The 23,145-nt window shown below is 39.1% G+C and overlaps 1 protein-coding gene across 1 annotated transcript in view; it reads left to right on the top strand.

The window, feature by feature from the left end:
• Window positions 1-1,078, top strand: part of Syt10 (synaptotagmin 10) — a 58,894-nt gene extending 57,816 nt beyond the window's left edge. The window contains exon 7 of the mRNA XM_038343281.1: window positions 1,007-1,078. Within this exon, the coding sequence (XP_038199209.1) occupies window positions 1,007-1,078 (72 nt within the window). The remainder of the gene's footprint in view (window positions 1-1,006) is intronic.
• The last annotated feature ends 22,067 nt before the right edge of the window (window positions 1,079-23,145 follow it).

Below are 23,145 nucleotides of genomic sequence, written 5' to 3'. Positions count from 1 at the left end.
AGACATATGCCCAGCCTGAATTTAGCACTACAGGAAAATGAAGAGGGAAATTATATATTTTTTGTTAGAGAAGGAATAAATGAGAAAGTACTAGTTATTCAAGAGCTGAGTAAGTTGGTAGGCAGAGGTGAAAGCCTCACTTAGAAAAAAAAATCTTATTTCAACTTATTAATCAAACTTTATTTAACTCTCAAAATACAGATATGTAAGGATCATGAGACTTACCCTTGTCACTTGGGGTTGCCACCTGACAAGCTGGCCTTCCCATTTATGAATTCCCCAGATGAAAATCCCCCCTACTTAAAAGAAAAAGGAACACAGCCTTGTATTAGTTACAGTTTGTTGCTGTAATAAAATACCAAGACCAGAAGTGATCTCTGGAAGACAGAGCTGTTTTGGCTTATGGTTCCAAAGGACCATCCATATGGTGGAGAAGCATAGTGGCAGGAGGCCAGGGAAGGAAGCAGAGAGAGCCCATTTCTATCCACAAACAGGAAACAGAACAAACGTGAAAATGGGCACCAAGGCTGTAAACCTCAAAGTCCACCCAACAAGGCAATCCCTTCCAATGGTTCCATAAGCTTCCCAAACAGTCCTCAAATATATGAGCCTATGGGAGCCATTTCTCATTCAGATTATCATAAGTCATCGGTGTCCACAATTTCTTGTTGCTCTTACCTTACACTATAATAAGTAATATTACAGAAAAAAAACTAAGCATCTCTTATAAAGTGTGGGACTCTTCTAAAGCCATAAAAGGAGCTGTGAGACATTATTCTGTGTACCTTTTATTTTTCAAACAGTGTGTGTTACTGGAAATGTTTGTGTTTTCTCTCTCTGCCTTAGAAGGTAAGTTCTGAAGGGTGTGGAGGTTACAGAAATCTTCTCTTCAGAGATTTACAAATTGTGCATGAATATCACTATTAACACAGAGAGAGAGAGAGACGATTGTCATTATATGCTTTGTCATCATTGGATCAGATTTTATGAAATTCCTATCTTTCAGTTACCTGGCCGGGCAACCAGCTTTGATAGTCAAGGATCCTGTTCTTCTCCAAGACTACCATCCACACCATAAAGCCTCCAAATAAAATCATGTCACAGAAAGACCTAGAATCATGTGCTCATCGAATCAGATACACACAGACACAGAACATTTGACTTCTTCATTTAAAATATACCCGTGATAATGAATAACCTGTTGTATAATTTCTGTTTGTTTTGCCTCTTGGTTTATTTCTGTTTTTAACTTTGAGATTATCAATGCATTTTATTTGAGTACTGATAGTCCTTAGTTATATAAGGTATTTTATATTTCACGTCATTTATTAGCACCGTGTTTTAATATGTTTTAATTCTTTCCTTAAACAAAGAAATAAGTTCTTTGACAAGAGAGCCCAGTTGTGTATAAAATTAAATATAGTTTATGCCTGTGTTGTATGAAATAGTAAAATGTATCATTTCCAGCTGTACACATGGCTCTCTGTAAACTTTAATGAACACATTTAAATTAATTCCACAGGATCAACTCCTTCAAGTTCTAATTAATGTCACTTGTATGATAATAGATTTTTCCTTCGCAAACATCATTTTTGTCATTGAGGTTTATCCCTCAAGCTTCTTATTTGGGACACTCAGCTAAGCTGCAAAATGAAAAGTCCTTTTGAATATAAATGTACAAAGTGACATTGACTAGCTGGTTGTCAACAGTAGTTCAGACACCTGTTGTTACGCTTAGTTGGTAGTTCTGAAACTTCTAGTCGTCTTCACCTCAAGGGTAGCATTGGTATCCACCCTAAGTGGCTACAGTCATAACTTCATCTTTCAAGGTTCTCCCGTACTGTGGTGTGTCTATTCTGTGACTTATAGCTAATGTGTGCTCCCATGCTATTGATGGATCGCATTTAACAGAAACCAAAATTCCAGCTGCTCTCAGTGCCATGGTCCTTTAGATAGATAGGTGATGACTCCACCCACTCAGGAACTCACTGGGGTGAGAGTCTCAAGGAAAGCATGACTTGTTGTTCACCAAAATATAGATGCCGGTTATAAACAGTACAACTTTCACACTTATTAAAAACAAACGTTTTCCAAAGGATTAGATAGCCAGTCATTGACTTTCAAAGGGATTAATTAATCAAACCATTAGAGGAAAAAACTATGCATATGCTTTTTTTTTTTTACAAGAGAACTTTTTTTGAAATCAGGTCAGCTTTTTATTGTCTCATTTTAAGACCCCATTGGATGGAATCTGTATGAAATTAACCTTACTTTTGAGGTGTGCGTATTTAAAGCTTATTCCACAATAAGGTTTTTTAAAAGGAAGAAAATTTGGATTTGGAATTTGAAAACAAGTTAATTGGGATGAGAAAGTTTTAGACAATGAATTTTTATATTTGTAAAATCCCTTATTTCAAATATCAGAAAATATATTTAAAAGTCTTGAAATTTCTCTCATAAAGATTCAATTACTGTTAACTAGAATGTAAACACATCTCACATTAATATTCTCAGTGTAAACTCAGTTCTGCCTAAAAATTTTCAAAAATGCCTATGTCAAGATAATGTAAAATTATTGCTAAACTTTTTCTCATTAAAAATAAGAGAAATATGTCTGAAAACACTTGACTCTCCTGTCAAGTCAAAACACACAAACAGACAGAAACAAACCCTACTCGTGGCAGACTGAGAGACTCAAGATGACAACTAATCTCGAAGTCTTTCTTTCACTGTAAAGTAATAGCTATTAGATGGAAAGAAAAACCCTAGAATCCTAGTGTGCTAACATTTAGGGAGATGCTTTAGCAGTAGATATAGCTGTGACATTTCTTAAGTAGGTGGTGTATGCATTTTCATTCAAAATGATATCTTATGGACTTACTCCTGGCAAGATCACAGCTAACTTCCTAAAGAGAACAGGCTAAACCTTCTGAAGAACAAAAGGAAACTGTCAGATAACCAGAATATTTTAAATAGGAGGCAAGTAGATGAAAATTAGATTGGAAAAAAATTAAATGCAAAATTACACGAGAATTAAGTCATTTATTTCTGATGAGAAGTACATCAAAGCATTTGCTAAACCTAGGAAGAGATTAAAGAGAGAAATTTCACAACTTTCAACTAATGTGTGAGAGTTTTCTCTCAGAGTACTGCACAAATTCATTAGAACGACAGTTCATGCTGAGAAAAAAAACAGTCCTTATGTGTCTTATGCAACACCCCCTCATTCTCCTCTTCCACGCACAGAACCTTCTCTCTGCTTGTGAGGTACTGTTAGTTTCTCAGTGTTTAAATACGGGTCAGTGTTCCAGATGCCCTCCACTAGCCTGTGGGATGGCATGTGCGGGTCGATGCAGCATGAAGCTGTAATTTAGGTATACAATAAATTCCCTTCAGGGACGCATTCAGGGACTCACCAATATATGCATCTAGGGAAAAAGATTCAGTGTCGCCTTGTGGGCCTGACAGCACCATTGCTCAGTACACTGAACATGAAAGACACCAGTGTGTGTCTAGTGCACAATCCTTTCACAGATCCAGCAGCTGATTTATTTGGGATTTTGATTTGTTCCTCATTGGTGTCCTACATTAGATTTTAGTCAAAAGGTCCAGGTATGATCATCTGCTTCCTAATGCACTTTTCTCAATGGTTATTGATTTCTTTTTCAAGCCACCCTGTGTTGCTGGTACCTCACATGTAAAACTCACCGGGTTCATAGACACTCAGTTCAGTAGCAAATGTTAGGGCAAACGCCAGGGACGTAATGGGAGGAAGCGGAGCCAGTCATGCACTGTCATGTAGTTTTGTGGTGTGTGCACATGTTAGTTACTGCAGGGAGCTCACAAATGATCAATACTGACTCATGGTTTATAGTAGAGCAAATGTATATGAGAGATTTGGTTGTGATCGTTAATTGATACAACTATGAGTGTTCTTTTATAGTGTTTATTCTTTTAAAAATGTCCAGGCTCAGTAAGAAACTCTCAGTCTCTTGAAGCTTTCATTCAGGAGTTATTTCAAAAGCAAAAAAAGTCAGAATTCCATTCCACTGCCAACTCTACTATCTATAAAGCAAATCATAATTTATTCCAAAATGAGATGTCCAAGCAGCCAGGAATTACTACAATAAAGGAACATAAAATCATAACATTGAACATACACCAATTTCTTTCTACCTCTTCAGACAAGACTACTTGATATATTCTTGAGCAGAATTTGTCTGATTTTTGTCATAATAGCTGAGATATTACCAACCAGTTTAACTGCAAATAGTTAGAAAACTGGGTTGGTATGGCCTTGGGCGACCACTCGGCATCTTTGTTAAACGTAAAGAAAGCATGACCTGGTGTCACAACTTGGTCTTCTAGCAATTACAGTTTTTCTGAAATGACCGAGTTGGTTTCAATGCTTGTAGTTTTTAGACTAAAAGTGTACTGTTGTCAGCAAGTAGATTTTTAAAAACCTGAAAATGAGATAATTTAAAGAAACCATATAGGTAGTGAAAAAGATATTAAAGCATAGGAAACAAAGATATTGAGGTGTCGAAAAAAGGAACTCTTTTGTATTTTAAGTCTTAGTGGGCAATAAATTCTCAAATAATGTTCCAAAAGTCCATCACTCAGCATTTAATAATTACTCAGAGACAAGGTTCAGGATACTATTTATCTGAACCTACCGTAAAGATGTAGTATTAAGGAGAAAATGAGTTTTAATACTTTACATGGGAAAAGGAGCTAATCAAGTAAAATGCTATTCCCAAAACATTATCTCTTAGGTATTCTATTAACTAAGAATTTTCTTTCATTAAAAGATCAATATTTATCCAATAACCTGTCAGCTAAGACTAAGGTAGCTACTTATCATCAACCATTAAAGTTAATCAAAAATATGTATTAGAACAGTGGTACTGCATATTTGATCAAAATGCATTCTCATTTGATCAAAATATATTTAACTGCATTTTTAGTAAAATGCATTCTTACTAAAAATGCAGTTAAATTGTTATTTTCCTTTCATCGTGTCTATCAAGTAACTATAATTAGTTTGATTTGGTAGCATGGTAGTGCTGTGCTAAAGAGATAGAGAAAATCATTCAATTAAGGACCAAGGTAAGCCTTAATGATTTACTTAATGAAAATATTTGAATACTAAAAAGCAGTGACTGAAAAAATAAGTAAAAGATGTTTAAGAGAAATGATAGTATTTTGTATGTCTGAGATGATTAGATACACTCCTCCCAGGGGGAATTATTTATATAAATCCTATTTTTATCTCTATTGTGATGAGAAATACGAGTTGCTCTTGATATATTTATATGGAAATATTTTAATCTCAAGCCTACAATAATTTTTGATGTAGACCATGAGACCCTTTCCAAACAGTGACACTATGTCTGATTTTATCACAGAGGGTAAAAGTAAACCATTGTCTTCTGATGTTCTGTTGAGTTACATCCACTGTGCACAGAATGTCATACTTACTGAACATATGAGTTTTAATTATCCAATTTCATGAGGTTTTGTTTCTTGAAAATAAATTACTGAATATTGATGCAATTTACAAATATGAGTCAAAATTCACTAAGAATAAGTTTTGATGTTGCAAAGTTAATGTATAAAATGGATAGATTTGCTTAGGCTTGCCATATTGCTTCTTATGTGCCTCATCTGAGCATTAAGAAAGGGAATTATATCTTTCCATGATTTGCTGAAAACTTTGCACACTGCTAATTATGTAAAACAACAAAATAATCATCCTCTATAAATACTTATGTAAATTATCTCATAGGTGTCATTAAGATTTGCTGTTTTTCTTGTAGAGTCCTTCAAGCTTTGCATTTAAAGAATTTAGTAGTATCAACATGAAGAGCTCACTGCATCAAGGAGAAGCAGGCAAAACTCCAATATGTAAAATATTTGCATTTCTAGCTTGTTCCTTAAACAAAGAGTACAACATGCTGGTTATCAACATTAGCTGTTATTAACCCAACAGAGCAAATATGGGGTTCACATTCAGAAATGGAGAAATCACAGAACACTGTGAATTCAGAATTAAGATAAGTCTAACTAGAAAAAAAACTGGCTTCTGTCATAAACATGATGTTTCCTCTAACTTTCTTACAAGTTGGTAGTAGCCATGTATACTGATAGGACCTGCTAATTCTCTTCTTCCCACAGAGCCTCAGGCAATTTGAGTCCACCATAGTTCATCTGTTTTCAGTACCTTTAAGTCATTGTTCTTAATGTAACTTTTCAAGTGAAGTTTGTGATTTAATACTTAGTCATTGTTTAAGTAAGTAATCTTTGACTTCTACATTATAGAACAGAAACTGAAGTCTTGAAATTTGCGTCTTTGACTTTGTACATGGTGACCAGTCATTTGCAAACCTTGACATCTGATAATCATATTCCTTAGAGCAGATGTTTCTGTAAACCCTCTGAAAGGTGTTACACATTGTATTTTGGTATTTTTCCTATGTCTTCTTTAGAGTGTATGAACATATTTGTCAGGATCAGATGAATTATGTAACAAAAAAACCTCAAAGTTGTTATGAAGGATAGTTCATAATTACTTTTGTAAAAGAAATGGAAAAGCACTTGAAATATAATTTTACTGTTTCATATGTATTTTAAAAAAGAAATAAAGTGATTATAAATAATTCTCTGTTACTAAAAAATACCTCTTCTCAATTTAATTTTGCAAGATAAATGTGAAGTTTTTCTTGAATATGAATTAAGCACAGTTTCCAGCTGTTTTAAATACTCCCTAAAGTGGAGGCTGAAAAGCGTAGCGCTGTCCTGCACCGCTGTAAGTGCCTCTGAAACAAAGCGCAGTTTACTAAGAGCAGAATGTAGAGGGTTGACCTAATGGTCCCCAGGGCTGGAATGTAGCTCAGTCATAGAGCATTCATCTCGAAAGCCTGAAGCGGGGCTCCAAAGCCCAACAACACAACAAAGAAAGCTGTAACCTGGGGTGAAAGCCTTCAGCTAAGAACATCCAGAGACTCAGAAAAGTGACTGACTTCTGTGCTTAGCTCTGACGATTGGGCAGCTGTAGAAATGCGGTAGTGCTAGGAAGACATGGCCTGATGCTAGAACAACAACCAAAAACAAAATTTGACAATCCAGACAGAAATCACAAATGGCACAGGTAAGTTTCCCTTGCTGTCACTGCAGCTGACAATATTATAACATATGCTTTTCTTGAAATAAAAAAAAACACCAAATTCTAAAATTACCATAAATTTTGGTAACAGCCATCAATCGCCTTTGTTAATGTATTTAATGAATCTGATTAGTCAGGAGGAAGGCTTTGGTGTGCTCAGTTGGTTCTTTGGAGGAGTATCTTTTAAAATAAATTTCCACATATATACCAATAAAATATTTACCTTACACAAAGGGGCCACCAAATTCTGCAGTTCCAGCAAGTATCACTCATAATGTATGTAATGTCTGTCTGAATGGTGCCACCAGGAAACACAAAGCCAAACATTATTGCTTAGTAAATAGTAAGGTACAGGCACAAGTAAAACCATGGAACTACCTGAACTAAAGGCTATCACCGGAAGTTCAAATCAACAAGAGTTTAAATCCAGATTATTTCAATTGGTTATATTGCCTAAAACAGACAGAACATGTGTCATGAATCAAGCTTGATTACATACCTTACTCTTACTTTGAATAAAACTTTAAGTATGATATTAGGATCATTTTAAAAAGTAGGAGAAAGCTGGGTTGATATACAGTAATTAATGACAGAGAACGATGTTGCTCTACACTTTGAAGTGTATTCAAATCTGAGCTTTTATCTTACACAAATCATGAACTATGAAACTAAGTACTTTAAAAATCTTTTGCATACATTTGCTTGAACCCTAAAACAGTTCCTCATTTTCATTAAACAAAGATAGTAATTGTAATTGAGAAGTTAAATGAAAACCAAAGGTCACGTAGTTGGGACTGGATTTCAAATCTAGGTCTTTCACCAGCAAGTACACATTCATGTTATAACCTTGTGCTTTGCCAGGGGAATTCATTAAACAGACGATGAAATAAAAGAAAATGTTTTCCCCTCGGATAAATCATCAGACTCTCGTCTGCAAATGAAAATCAACTGTCTGACCAACAAAAAGGGAAGAAAAAAATTTCAAAAGCTGTACAGTGTGCCCAATGAAATCAAATAAAAATACCAAGTTAGTCACTTCTTTCATTTTAATTTTCTTATTTCCACTATCCAGTTCAGTCTTTGCAGCCCATTTCCTATATTTTCTGTATAAGCCTTGCAAAGTATCGCTAAAACTCCTGGATTCCCATGGACAGATCCTGTGATGCACAGCCATACCTCTTTAAATGTGTTTATGGATGCCCTATAAGATCCTGTGATCTACCTCTTTACATGTATTTATGGATGCCCTACAAGATCCTGTGATCTACCTCTTTAAATGTGTTTATGGGTGCCCTACAAGATCCTGTGATCTACCTCTTTAAATGTGTTTATGGATGCCCCCATAAGATCCTGTGATGCACACTCTACCTCCTTAAATGTGTTTATGGGTGCCCTACAAGATCCTGTGATCTATCTCTTTAAATGTGTTTATGGATGCCCTATAAGATCCTGTGATCTACCTCTTTAAATGTGTTTATGGATGCCCCCATAAGATCCTGTGATGCACACTCTACCTCCTTAAATGTGTTTATGGGTGCCCTACAAGATCCTGTGATCTATCTCTTTAAATGTGTTTATGGATGCCCTATAAGATCCTGTGATCTACCTCTTTAAATGTGTTTATGGGTGCCCTATAAGCTTCCTCACAAACTTTAAATGAATTTTAAATGAGTAAAGTGGTACCATAACAGATGGAACTCTGAAAGTAAAACAATTTGAACTTTGACCCTACTCCAACAGACACAAACAATTAATTCCATATATCCTCTGCCTTGCTCCTCCAGTCCGACCAATTAATTCCAAGTTGACCCTATAGTAGATTTCCCCTTGCAGGGGCTTTGGAAGGCCAGCTTCATCCCCTACCCTACCCCTTCCCACGGCCTTTCCATTCTCCTCACCTCCTGCCACTTTCTCAAAAGCTCAATTCTTGTTTTCTTACCTAGATTTTTCCATTTTTGGAATTCATGGATCTCCCTGGGAAGAGAAAATAGAATAGATTTTGTGGGTGAACTGGGAACAAGTAGAGATGGGAACAGGAGGGATCAGGTTGGAGGGTTAAGGGAAGAATTTGGGGGCCCTTTGAGGAGTCGATGGAAAATCTAGTACAGTGGGAACACCATGGAATCTACAAGGGTGACGCTAGAGAAGATAACAGGGGGTATGGAGCCTGAATCGTCCATCTTCTGCAACCAGGCAAGGCTTCTAGTGGTGAAACAGGGACACCAACTCAGCCACAAAACCTTCAACCTACAATTTGTCCTGCCTGCAGAAGGTACTAGAATAAAGGTGGCACAGAACTTGTGGGAGTGGCCAATCAGTGACTGGTCCAACTTGAGGCACATGCCACAAGAGGGAGCCCATGCCTGACACTACCCAGATGGCCAGGAACCAGAGGCTGCATAGGGCCAGAGATGTAGGATAGAACCAAATAGGACTACCTTCCCACCCCCCAAAAAATGACTCTTAATGATATTCTTCTATATTCATAAATTGATGCCTGACCCAACTCTTATCAGAAAATGGGCTGTCTACCAAGAGATGGGAGCAAATGCAGAGATCCACAGCCATACACTAGCAGAGCCAGGGGAAAACTGCAGAAGAGGAGATGAAGGATGGTAGGAGTCAGAGGTGATGAGGACGCCAGGAGAACATGGCCTACAGAATCAAGCAGGGCTCACAGGGGCTCCGCGAGCCTGTATGGGTCAGCACTAGGTCCTCTGCATATATGTCATAGTTGTGTAGCTTTGTGTTCTTATGGGTCTCCTAACAATGGGAGTAAGTGGTGTCTATGACTCTTCTGCTCTTGGGACCCTTTTTCCTTTCTACTGGATTTCCTCGGTCAGCCTTGATATGTGGGTAAGTGTCTAGTCTTATTGTAACCTGGTTTTTTTGCCATATTCAGTTGAAATCCCTCTGATTGGTGTAGTTGTGACTGTGTCTCTGGTGATCAATCTTCCAGGTGCCGGTGGATCCAAGACTCTTGCTTCTTGTGATACAGTCAGGGCCACTGTTCCAGTCACCCAGGAGTTCACTAGGTGTTCTTGGAGTTTGCTCAGCACTCCCTGGGGTCGCTCTGCAGTACCAGGGGTCATTCGCATCTACTCCCATGGAGGTTGCTTGCTTGGGGCTGCTCCTGCTGTCACTACCTTGGGCCTTCTCTGGCAGAGATTGCTGGTTTGTGCCTGCTCCTGGGGAAGTCACTGGCTCAGGCCTGCTAGCTCAGAGGTTACTGATTCACACCCGGTGTCCACAGAGGTCTCTGGCTTGGGTGTGCTCCCTCAATGGTAGCTCCCTTGTACCTGCTCCTGTGGAGGTTGTTGCCTCAGGCCTATTCTGGCAGTACCCCATCCTTTTTATTGGATTATTTGATATTTTGATGTCTAATTTCTTGAATTCTTTACATATTTTGGAGACTAGTCCTCTGTCTGATGTGGGGTTGGTGAAAATCTTTTCCCATTATGTAGGCTGCTTTTTTGACTTATTGACTGTGTCCTTTGCTTTATAGAAGCGTCTCAGTTTCAGGAGGTCCCATTTATTTATTGTTGCTCTCGGTGTCTGTGCTACTGGAGTTATATTAGGAAGTGGTCTCCTGTGCCAATGCATTCAAGTTTACTTTCCACCTTCTCTTCTATCAGGTACAGTGTGGTCAGATTTATGTTGAGGCCTTTGATCCACTTGGACTTGAGTTTTGTGTATGGGAATAAATATAGATCTATTTGCATTCTTCTACATACTGACAACCAGTTATGCCAGCAGCATTTGTTGAGTATGCTTTTTTTTCCATTGTATAATTTTAGCTTCTTTCTCAAAAATCAGGTGTTCATAGGTGTGTGGGTTAATTTCTAGGTCTTTGATTCCACTCCATTGGTCAACCTGTCTGTTCTTATGGCAGTACCAAGCTGTTTTCAGTACTGTAGCTCTATAATAGAGCTTGATGTCAGGAATGTTGATGCCTCTGTACGTTCCTTTATTGTATGGGATTGTTTTTGGCTCTCCTAGGTTTTTTGGTTTTTCCATAAGAAATCGAGTATTGTTCTTTCATGGTCTGTGAAGGATTATGTTGGTATTTTGATGGGCATTGCATTGAATCTATAGATTGCTTTCAGTAGAATTTTCATTTTTATTATACTCATCTTGCCTATCCAAGAGCATGGGAGATCTTTCCATTTCTGGTGCCTTCTTCAATTCCTTTCTTCAAAGACTTAAAGTTATTGTCGAACAGGTCTTTCACTTCTTTGGATAGTGTTACCCCAAGATATTTTGTTATTTGTGCCTATTGTGAAGGGTGATGTTCCTCCGATTTTTTTTTTTTTTTTTTTTTTTGGTTTTTCGAAACAGAGTTTCTCTGTGGCTTTGGAGCCTGTCCTGGAACTAGCTCTTGTAGACCAGGCTGGCCTCGAACTCACAGAGATCCGCCTGCCTCTGCCTCCCGAGTGCTGGGATTAAAGGCGCGCGCCACCACCGCCCGGCATCCTCTGATTTCTTTGCAGCTTCTTTATCACTTGTATACAGGAGGGATATTGATTTTTTTTAGTTGATCTTGTATCTTTCTATATTACTGAAAGTGTTTATCCGCTGTAGGAGTTCCCTGTTAGGATTTTGGGGGTCGCTTATATAAACTATCATATCATCAGCAAGTAGTGAGAGTTTGACTTCTTCCTTTCCTATTTGTATTCCCTTTTGTTGTCTTATTGCTCTATCTAGAACTATATGGATAGAGTGGACACCCTTGTCTTATTCCTGATTTTAGTGGAATCACTTTGAGTTTCTCTCCATTTAATTCAATATTGGCTGCTGGCTTGCTGTATATTGCTTTTATTATATTTACATGTTCCTTGTACCCCTGATCTCTCCAAGACCTTTATTATGAAGGGGTGTTGAATTTTGTCAAATGATTTTTCAGCATCTAATGAGATGATCATATGGTTTTTCTCTTTCAGTTTATTTATATAGTGGATTACATTGATAGATTTTTGTATGTTGAACCATCTCTGCATCTCTGGAATGAAGCCAACTTGATCATGGTAGATGATTTTTTGATGTGTTCTTGGATTTTATTTGCCTGTATTTTATTGAGTATTTTTGCATCGATGTTAAAAATTAAAAGGAGGGAGAGAAGACAATATGGGCTGGATCTGTGTGAAGCTGGGAGGATGAATGGGCATAAATATGATCAAAATATATTGCTTTTTTTTAGAATCTTGCATGGTATTTTATTATTATTATTATTATTTTGATAAAACAAACGTTAAACTTGAAAATAGTTGCTTAAGGCTATGCAAGGACTTGGTGTATTTTCTCATAGCTTTTCTTTCTTTTTTTATTTATTTTTTATTTTTTTCTCATGGTTTATTTTTTTTATATTTAAAAATTTCCATCTCCTTCCCTCCTCCTCCCCCCTCCCTCCGCTCCTCCTCCTCCTTCCCTCCCCTCCTTCTCCCCCTTCCCTTCCCTTCCCTCCACCCATACCTCCCCTCCCTCCCTCTCAAGGCCAAGGAGCCATCAGGGTTCCCCACTCTATGCTAAGTCCAAGGTCCTCCCAACTCCCCCCAGGTCGATCAAAATATATTGTATAAAATTCTCAAAGAATTAGTAAAATATATTATTACAAAAATAACATTCAATTCTCAGGTTTCTACAGGCCTTCCTGTTTAAACAGGAAGCTATGCTTAACGAGGTTGTAACAATCAGGGTTATCCTTCATGCTCACATTTCTTTCTCCCTCTCTGACCATTCCCAGATTGTAAAATGACTTTATGCTTATAGTAAGGCAATAAACCAAGGCATTGCAGCACACCTTACACTCCTGCAACCTGTCTCTCCTGAACAGTTATGCCATTTGTTCCTCAGGTTGGAATGAAAAACCCACATCTAGGCTTTGCCACTGGCTTTTGAAGACACTCCATATCCAGGACCCTTCTGGAAATAAGGCAGCCTCTTCTCCCAACCCTAAGTCGATTCACCTTGACTATCCTGGATCTGGTGCATGTGTCCCACTTCCTTGCCTTTCTGATGCAGGGTGTCTCTCAAGACAGGATCAGATCCAAGAAATCACCCAGAAGCTTTCATGAAGTGTCTTACAGACTATATCCTTTAAAATATTAATCTAGATCCTGCCTTTAGGGTGAGAAGACTATACTGTGTGCCTGCTTAATCTCTCTGTCCTCCCTAAACATTAGTGGTGGGTGGGAAGACTCTAAGAACTAGAGGATATTCGAATGGTGTCTAAGTCAGGGTTTCTACTGCTGCGACAAAACACCACGACCTAAAAGCAAGTCAGAGAGAAAAGAGTTTATTAGGCTTACACTCCAGCAGTGCTGTTCATCACTGAAGGAAGTTAGAACAGGAACTTAAACAGGGCAGGATCCTGGAGGTTGGAGTTTATGCAGAGTCCATAAAGGGGTAATACTTGCTGGCTTGCTTTCTATGGCTTGTTCAGTCTGCTTTCTGATAGAACTCAGGACTAACAACCCAGGGATAGCACCACCATGGACTGGGCCCTCTTCCATTGATCATTAAATGAGAAAATGACTTACAGCTGTATCTCAATGAGTCATTTCCTTAGCTGAGGCTTCTTCCTCTCTGATGACTCTAGCTCATGTCAACTTGACACACAAAACCAGCCAGTACAATTGGTTCTGATGGTATTGAAATAAGAGCAGACAGTCATCTCCAAAAGCAGGATTTCCTTTAATCAGAATAAGCCATAGTCATTCTATTGAATGGAGACAATGGACATGTGGTGTGATGGTGGTGGGGTTTTATAGGATGAAAAGTGGGAAATGGACAAGAAGAGAACATCTGAAGGTCAGTTTCCCTGCAGTGGGGAAGTGGTTGATCCCAGCTGGTTTGTTATACGAGTCTCCTGAATTGACATTTTCACAGTTTTCCTGCCCAGAGCTTCTCAGTCCAGCTGAAATTTTTAAGTAGTTAACCCTTCATTCCAGATACTGAAGACAAAAGGAAGGGGGGCATTGTGTTCTTTCATTCTTTACTTCCAGAGGAAGAGTGATGATGGAGGGAGAGGCTAGGCTTTGTCTCCAAAATCTAGAAGGACGGAGGTTGGACTGATTTCATAGAGAAGAGAGTTTTAACTTGGTCAGCTGCGGTGTATCGTGCTATTGTCATAGTGTTCTCATAGAGAACCCCCTAAAATAATCATTTCAGAGGACTGAAAGTGATAGCTTGGTCCCAGAGTAAAACTGAGAGATTGCCAAGGAAAGTGAAGGAGTAGAAGTGGGAGACAAAGAAAGGAATCAGTGAGAAAAGCTGGGTGTCTGTAGGTTGGTATCCCCATACAGGGGATGGGGAATTTGTATTGTGTCTCAAAGGGTTACGGGTATTTGGCAGTGGTGAGTAGGGCCAGATACCAGTAGAGTTGTTAAGCTGGAGGAGAGCAATAGCTTGTCACTCAATATTGTGGGAACAGTAAGGGGTGGTAAGAAGCTAGAAAGAGTAGAGAATCTTGAGAGGCCTGTTATAGACAGAGGACCCAAGAAGTAGTCTTATCATTATGTAAAAATACAGCTTGAGAAGAATGTGGGCCTCTAATGGGGAAGAGGTGTGTTGTTTTTATCTAAATTTATATTTTACAATTTTACCAATAAAAACTTGAGAGTAAGAGGCTGGGGTGAAAACATGCTAGCTCAGAGAAGATGAGGAGCAACCAGGTAATCTCCTTAGCCAGCATCTCAGAAAGAGAGCTCCTTTTCTGCCATTCAAAACCAAAAGGGACCACCAAGCTCAACATCCCTCTCTTCTACATCCCAGTTGCTGGCATCACTTCCTGACCTAAATAGGTTTTATTTAATTAATGCAATCTCAGGGGTCACACTGTGATCAAATATCCTACAATGTTTTCCCTTTTGTCTAAATAAAAGGAAATGTTTTAACTCTAACACAGTAAAACCATATACAATAAGAACAGTTATTATGTAGGATTATATTCATAATATCCAGTTCATTTGTATCTGGCAACTTTGAAGTCTCTAGTACCTATTCTATCTTGGTGAAGCCAAAGTTTATTACCTAAGTCACTTTCTCTCATAACCTACATTATCAACCTAAAATTAACTTTTTAGGCCTTAAAACAAGTTTTCTTAAGAAAACATCTTGGGTCTTTACATTCTCTCAATCTTTATAAATTTTATATCTCTTCTGGGAGTTCCTTTTGTGAATTTGGCAGGAAGGAAAACTGTAAAACTATAACTATCCAGTCTTCAACCCCATCAGAGACTTGAGAAGGATTAAATACTACCTGAGTAAACAAAACGTGTAGACTAAACAACATCCAAAACTATAGAAATGACAGAGACAGTTTGCTGCCTGGACAGTCACCCATGTTTCCTCTGTAACATTGGAGCATTCATCTTTGGATGCTCAATATACCTGTCTTTGAAGTTCAGCATATTGATCTTCACCTGGAAACTGGTCTTGAGAAATATCAATACCTCCAGCCCTATTTTATTGTTCTATGGCTTTAGCTTCCACCTTCCACCATGTTCTCCATTATAACTGAGGACCATCTTCCAATATTGCTGTGGCTAAGTATTTCCAGCCTTGGGTATAATTCTGTTCTGATTTGCCTATGAATGTAACATCTACTTCACATAGATTAATGCATATCATATAAAATGACTGCTTCCTTAAATCTCCTCAAATCTAATATTTCTATAGGATTCCCTTTAACTTACTGATAACATTGGGGGTATCTATCACATTCTGGTTGTTCTTGTATAGTAACTGGATAAACTAGAGTTGGTTTTCTAATAATTTTGGGGTGCCCCTCTTCAGTTTCATCATGTGGTGGCACAATAGATTGTCTAAATTCCTCTATATGTGTCTGAGCATTTTTCTTATTTTCATTAGTACTTCTTTCTATGGCTTGTATCTTATCAGTCAATTTTTAATATTTAACACAGTTACCAGACAACTTTTTAATTTGGAACAAGAAACCACTGTGGTTATTAAGGATAAAATATAAATAACCAAACTGATAATAATTATAATCAGCATTATGTCAATCCAAGCTAAGTCAATGATCCCCTTATCCTCTATGTACCTTAAGAAAACTTACTCAGAACATCATAATTTGCAAAAGCTTTCAAGTTTTTTGGGGGGGTTGTTTTTTGTTTTCATTCTGTAAACATTAATTCATCTTTCTTTACTAAAACAATTTCTATCTTTACATCCTTATAACAGTCTTTTTTTCTTTCTTAAAAGAAAATAAAATAGAGATATAACAGCACTAACAAATGAATTTACTAATTTACTATCTGCTGTTAGAATTTTCTTCCTGAGGAAGGGGAGACTAAGCAATATCTATTCCCTCTTTATAAGGTTTAAGTGGCAAATCAAAGTTTAATCTCATCAAAGATCACTCGGGTGAACCAATGAGTTTACTGAACTTACTTACAGAGAGTTGATTATGGGTTATTGATGAGACTATGGGTAACTTATAAGCAGTCATATGAAAAACTTTACCTTGTATATATGAGGACATTTTATAGTCACATGGACTTCATATATATACATATAAATTATGTATGTGTGTGTGCACACGTGCTTGCATGTGCACACACGTGTATGTATGCAAAATTGCCTGGCAGTCATTAAGCCCAAAAAAACTTGGGCAGGGAGTCTTGGGGTTTTATAGGACAGCAAAGGTGGAGACTGTGGGAATGAAAGAGTCCACTCCCCCTATAGTCTGGAAGTGATAGATCCTGGCTGGTTTGCTATGTAGATCTCTTGATCAGAGATTTAACTTTAAGGTTTTTAATAACAGAGAGGAAGAGACTGGACACTACTAATATGGTTCAATGGGCAGGAGAGCCTGCTGCCAAGCCATTTGACCTGAGTTGAATACCCAAGACTTACATAGCAGGATTGGACCAGGGGCTAGATTCCCTGGTAGACAGACAGATAAGGAGATGGGCTGTGGTTAAGTAATAAAGGTGACGAATTTTCTAGGTGGCCAGCTTCTTCCTCACCCTACTGACCTGATACAGAAGAATAGCAGCTTAAAACAAAGATCTATAGGGTTTTCTTCTTCCCACCAGTTTGCACCCTGCTGATAGAATGGATGAACAAGTTAGAAAACTAGTCAGGACATGCTACACAACCACTGTGGGCCAGTCAACTATCCTAGCTTTCTTCCAACTTATCATCCCTAAATACAGGAGAGAAAACTCTTCAGAGATTTTAAAAACCCGCCTCTGAAAAGAGTCTTGGTTTTGTGCCCACCCTGTGCTTGAAGATGGTTTTTTTTCTCTCTGTGTGTCTGCTACATGCCTCTATTTCCCCATCCCTGATAAATGCCTTTCTTCAACTGCCAGTTCTCCCTGCTCTGTTTTTGGTGTTTAAGGTTTCTCCTTTCCCATCTGTCATGCTTGAGATTTTTCCCCCTGACTTTTAATTATTTAACTGGCAGAGAAAGCAACCCTAATCAAGACCACTGGACTGTAGCAGTGGACGGAGACAACTGACTCCTCCAGCTGGTCCTCCAACCTCCATACACATGCAGTCACATTTGCGTGCACACACACTCTACAGAAACACAATAAACAAATAAGTGTAAAAAGTAAACATCTTATAGAGGCTATGGCCCTCCAGGTGTGAGCTGGGTCTGTCTACATCTCTTGGGTTTAGCACCTGCACCAGTTTGCCTTAATCCTGGACACCATGACCACTATGTCCACCTCTGAAGGTAAGGGTCCTTTCTAGTTTGCTTCCTAGTGCTGTGATAAACACCAAGACCATAAGAACTCAAAGGGGAAAAAATTTAATTTGGTTTCCACACCCCAGGTCACATCCATCCAGGAGAGAAGTCTGTACAGGAACTCAAGGCCAGAACCTGGAGGTAGGAGCTGAAGCAGAAATCGTGGAGGAACACTGCTTACTGACTTGCTCAACTTGCTTTTTCATATAATCAGAACCATCTGAACAGAGCCGCATCTCACAGAGGGCTTAGCCCTCATACATCAACCATAACAAAGAAAATTTTCTCACAGACATATTTATACATGGGCCAGTCTGGTGGAGTATTCCCGGGTGACTACAGCTGGTCTCAAATTGACAACAACACTAACCAGCTCAGAATTCAACAGTAGAAACTGCTCTCAGATTTCTTGGTTTCTTGGCCCACTAACTGTGGGGAACTACAGGAATGACATAAGGCATAGGAGGAATGTCTTCCAGTGAGGCCACAAGGGCAGGAGGCACAAAAGGAACAATTCAGACTAGGTAATCAAAGATACTGTTGGATCAAGCTCTGCTTTAATGCTGTCTCTGGTGTCTAGCTAAACAGTAAATAAGCAACAGTGGGGAAAATATGAGTTATTCATTCTTTTTTTTTTTCTCATGGTTTATTTTTTTTTATATTTAAAAATTTCCATCTCCTTCCCTCCTCCTCCCCCCTCCTTCCCCTCCTTCTCCCCTTTCTCTCCCCTCCTTCTCCCCCTTCCCTCCCCTCCCCTCCACCCATACCTCCCCTCCCTCCCTCTCAAGGCCAAGGAGCCATCAGGGTTCCCCACTCTATGCTAAGACCAAGGTCCTCCCAACTCCCCCCAGGTCCAGGAAGGTGATCGACCAAGCTGAGAAGGCTCCCACAGAGCCCGTCCATGAAGAACAATCAGAGCCCAGAGCCATTGTCCTTTGCTTCTCAGTCAGCCCCCGCTGTTGGCCACACTCAGAGAGACGGGTTTGGTCGCATGATCCATCAGTCCCATTCCAACTGGAGTTGGTGATCTCCCATTAGTTCTGTCCCACCGTCTCCATGAGTGAACGCACCCCTCTCGTTCCTGACTTTCTCCCTCATGTTCTCGCTCCTTCTGCTCCTCATCGGGACCTTGGGAGCTCAGTCCAGTGCTCCAATGTGGGGCTCAGTCACCTTCCCCATCTGTCGCCAGCTGGAGGTTCCCTCACGGTCCTGACTTTCTTTCTCATGTTCTCTCTCCTTCTGCTCCTCATCAGGACCTTGGGAGCTCAGTCCGGTGCTCCAAGGTGGGGCTCTGTCATTTTCTTCATCTATCGTCAGGTGGAGGTTCTATGGTGATATGCAAGAAATTCATCAGTATGGCTATAGGAACTGGCCTTTTCAGGCTCCCTCTCCTCAGCTGCCCAAGGAACTAACTGGGGGCGTCTCCCTGGAAACCTGGGAACCCCTCTAGGGTCAAGTCTCTTGACAACCCTCAGGTAGCTCCTTAAATTCAGATATATGCTTCCCTGCTCTCATATCCACCCTTCCTATATCCCAAGCACCCCATTCCTCCGAGCTCCCCCCGCTCTCCCCTTCACACTTTTCTCTCCCCATCTTCCCTTGGCCCAGTCTTGCCCAACCCTCAAGTTCCCAATTTTGCCTGGCGATCGTGTCTACTTCCAATATCCAGGAGGATTACTATATCTTTTTTGGGAGTTCACCTTCTTATTATCTTCTCAAGGATCCCAAACTTATAGGCTCGATGTCCTTTAATCATGGCTAGAAACCGAATATGAGTGAGTACATCCCATGTTCATCTTTATGGGTCTGGGTTACCTCACTCAGAATAGTGTTTTCTATTTCCATCCATTTGCCTGCAAAATTCAAGATGTCATTGTTTTTTACCGCTGAGTAGTATTCTAGCATGTATATATTCCACAGTTTCTTCATCCATTCTTCCACTGAAGGGCATCTAGGCTGTCTCCAGGATCTGGCTATTACAAATAATGCTGCTATGAACATAGATGAGCATATGCTTTTGTTGTATGATTGGGCATCTCTTGGGTAGATTCCCAATAGTGGAATTGCTGGGTCCTGGGGTAGGTTGATCCCGAATTTCCTGAGAAACCGCCACACTGCTTTCCAAAGTGGTTGCACAAGTTTGCATTCCCACCAGCAATGGATGAGTGTGCCCCTTACCCCACAACCTCTCCAGCAAAGGCTATTATTGGTGTTTTGGATTTTAGCCAATCTGACAGGTGTAAGATGATATCTCAAAGTTGTTTTGATTTGCATTTCCCTGATAGCTAGGGAGGTTGAGCATGACCTTAAGTGTCTTTTGGCCATTCGAACTTCTTCTGTTGAGAATTCTCTGTTCAGTTCATCGCCCCATTTTTTAATTGGGTTAATTGGCATTTTACCGTCTAGTCTCTTGAGTTCCTTATATATTTTAGAGATCAGACCTTTGTCAGTTGCAGGGTTGGTGAAGATCTTTTCCCAGTCAGTAGGCTGCCTTTGTGTCTTAGTGACAATGTCCTTTGCTTTACAGAAGCTGCTCAACTTCAGGAGGTCCCATTTATTCAATGTTGCCCTTAAAGTCTGTGCAGCTGGGGTTATGCATAGGAAACGGTTCCCTGTGCCCATTTGTTGTAGGGTACTTCCCACTTTCTCCTCTATCAATCTCAATGTGTTCAAATTAATATTGAGGTCTTTAATCCATTTGGACTTGAGTTTTGTGCATGGTGATAGATATGGATCTACTTTCATTCTTCTACAGGTTGACATCCAGTTATGCCAGCACCATTTGTTGAAGATGCCCTCTTTTTTCCATTGTGTAATTTTGGCTCCTTTATCAAAAATCAGGTGTTCATAGGTTTGTGGTTTAAGATCCGGGTCTTCTATACGATTCCATTGGTCAACTTCTCTGTTCTTATGCCAATACCAAGCCGTTTTCAATACTGTAGCTCTGTAATAGAGTTTGAAGTCAGGGATGGTAATGCCTCCAGAAGTACCTTTATTGTATAAGATTTTTTTGGCTATCCTGGGTTTCTTGTTTTTCCATATAAAGTTGATTATTGTCCTCTCAATCTCTGTGAAGAATTTTAATGGGACCTTGATTGGGATTGCATTGAATCTATAGATTGCTTTTGGTAGAATTGCCATTTTTACTATGTTGATCCTCCCAATCCACGAGCAGGGGAGATCCTTCCATTTTCTGGTATCCTCTTCAATTTCTTTCTTCAAAGACTTAAAGTTCTTGTCAAATAAATCCTTCACTTCCTTGGTTAGCGATACTCCCAGATATCTTATGCTATTTGTGGCTATTGTGAAAGGTGATACTTCTCTGATTTCCCTCTCTGCTTCCTTATCCTTTGTGTATAGGAGGGCGACTGATTTTTTGGAGTTGATCTTGTATCCTGCCACGTTACTGAAGGAGTTTATCAGCTGTAGGAGTTCTTTGGTGGAGTTTTTGGGGTCGCTTATGTATACTATCATATCATCTGCAAATAATGAAAGTTTAACTTCTTCCTTTCCAAATTGAATCCCCTTGATTCCCTTATGTTGTCTTATTGCTATTGCTAGAACTTCAAGCACTATATTGAAGAGATAAGGAGAGAGTGGACAGCCTTGTCGTGTTCCTGAATTTAGTGGGATAGCCTTGAGTTTCTCTCCGTTTAATTTGATGTTAGCTGTCGGCTTGCTGTAAATAGCTTTTATTATATTTAGGAATGACCCTTGTATCCCTAATCTCTCCAAGACCTTTATCATAAAAGGGTGCTGAATTTTGTCAAATGCTTTTTCAGCATCTAATGAGATGACCATATGGTTTTTTTCCTTCAGTTTGTTTATATGATGGATTACATTAATAGATTTTCGTATGTTGAACCAGCCCTGCATCTCTGGGATGAAGCCTACTTGATCGTAATGGATAATTTTTCTAATGTGTTCTTGGATTCGGTTTGCCAGTATTTTATTGAGAATTTTTGCGTCCATGTTCATGAGTGAGATTGGCCTGTAATTCTCTTTCTTGGTTGAGTCTTTGTGTGGTTTAGGTATCAGGGTAACTGTAGCTTCATAGAAGGAATTTGGCAGTGACTCTTGTGTTTCTATATTATGAAATACCTTAAGGAGTATAGGTATTAGGTCTTCTTGGAAGTTCTGGTAGAATTCCGCATTGAAACCATCTGGTCCTGGGCTCTTTTTGGTAGGGAGGTTTCTGATAACAGTTTCTAATTCTTCGCGACTAACAGGACGATTTAGAGCATTTACCTGGTCCTGGTTTAACTTTGGTATATGGTATTTATCTAAAAAACTGTCCATTTCTTTTACATTTTCCAATTTTGTGGCATACAGGCTTTTGTAGTAAGATCTAATGATTTTCTGAATTTCCTCTGTGTCTGTGGTTATGTCCCCCTTTTCATTTCTGATCTTGTTAATTTGCGTGTTCTCCCTCTGCCGTTTGATTAGTTTGGCTAAGGGTTTGTCAATCTTGTTGATTTTCTCCAAGAACCAGCTTCTTGTTTCATTGATTCTTTGGATTGTTTTCTGTGTTTCTATTTTGTTGATTTCTGCCCTCAGTTTGATTATTTCCAGTCTTCTACTTCTCCTAGGTGAGTCTGCTTCTTTTTTTTCCAGAGCTTTCAGGTGTGCTGTTAAGTCACCAATGAGTGCTTTCTCCGTTTTCTTTAAGTGGCCACTTAGTGCTATGAACTTTCCTCTTAGCACTGCTTTCATTGTGTCCCATAGGTTTGAGTATGTTGTGTCTTTGTTTTCATTAAATTCAAGAAAGACTTTAATTTCTTTCTTTATTTCTTCCTTGACCCAGGTGTGGGTCAGTAGTTGACTGTTCAGTTTCCATGAGTTTGTGGGCCTTCTGGGGGTAGCATTGTTGTTGAATTCTAATTTTAATCCATGGTGATCCGATAAGACACAGGTGGTTACTAATATTTTTTTGTAACTGTGGAAGTTTGCTTTGTTACCAAGTATATGGTCAATTTTCGAAAAGGTTCCATGAGCCGCAGAGAAGAAGGTATATTCTTTCCTATTTGGGTGGAATGTTCTATAGATGTCTGTTAAGTCCATTTGGTTCATTACCTCCATTAAGTCTTTCAATTCTCTGTTAGGTTTCTGTCTGATTGACCTGTCCATTGGTGAGAGAGGAGTGTTGAAGTCTCCAACTATTAGTGTGTGTGGTTTGATGGCTGCCTTGAGTTCTAGAAGTGTTTCTTTTACATAAGTGGGAGCTTTTATATTAGGGGCATAGATATTCAGGATTGAGACTTCA

Source organism: Arvicola amphibius, chromosome 9 (genome assembly GCF_903992535.2).
Source record: "Arvicola amphibius chromosome 9, mArvAmp1.2, whole genome shotgun sequence".
Lineage (NCBI taxonomy): Eukaryota > Metazoa > Chordata > Mammalia > Rodentia > Cricetidae > Arvicola > Arvicola amphibius.
Note: the sequence above shows the minus strand (reverse complement) of the source record. Positions and strands in the feature narration are given on the sequence as shown.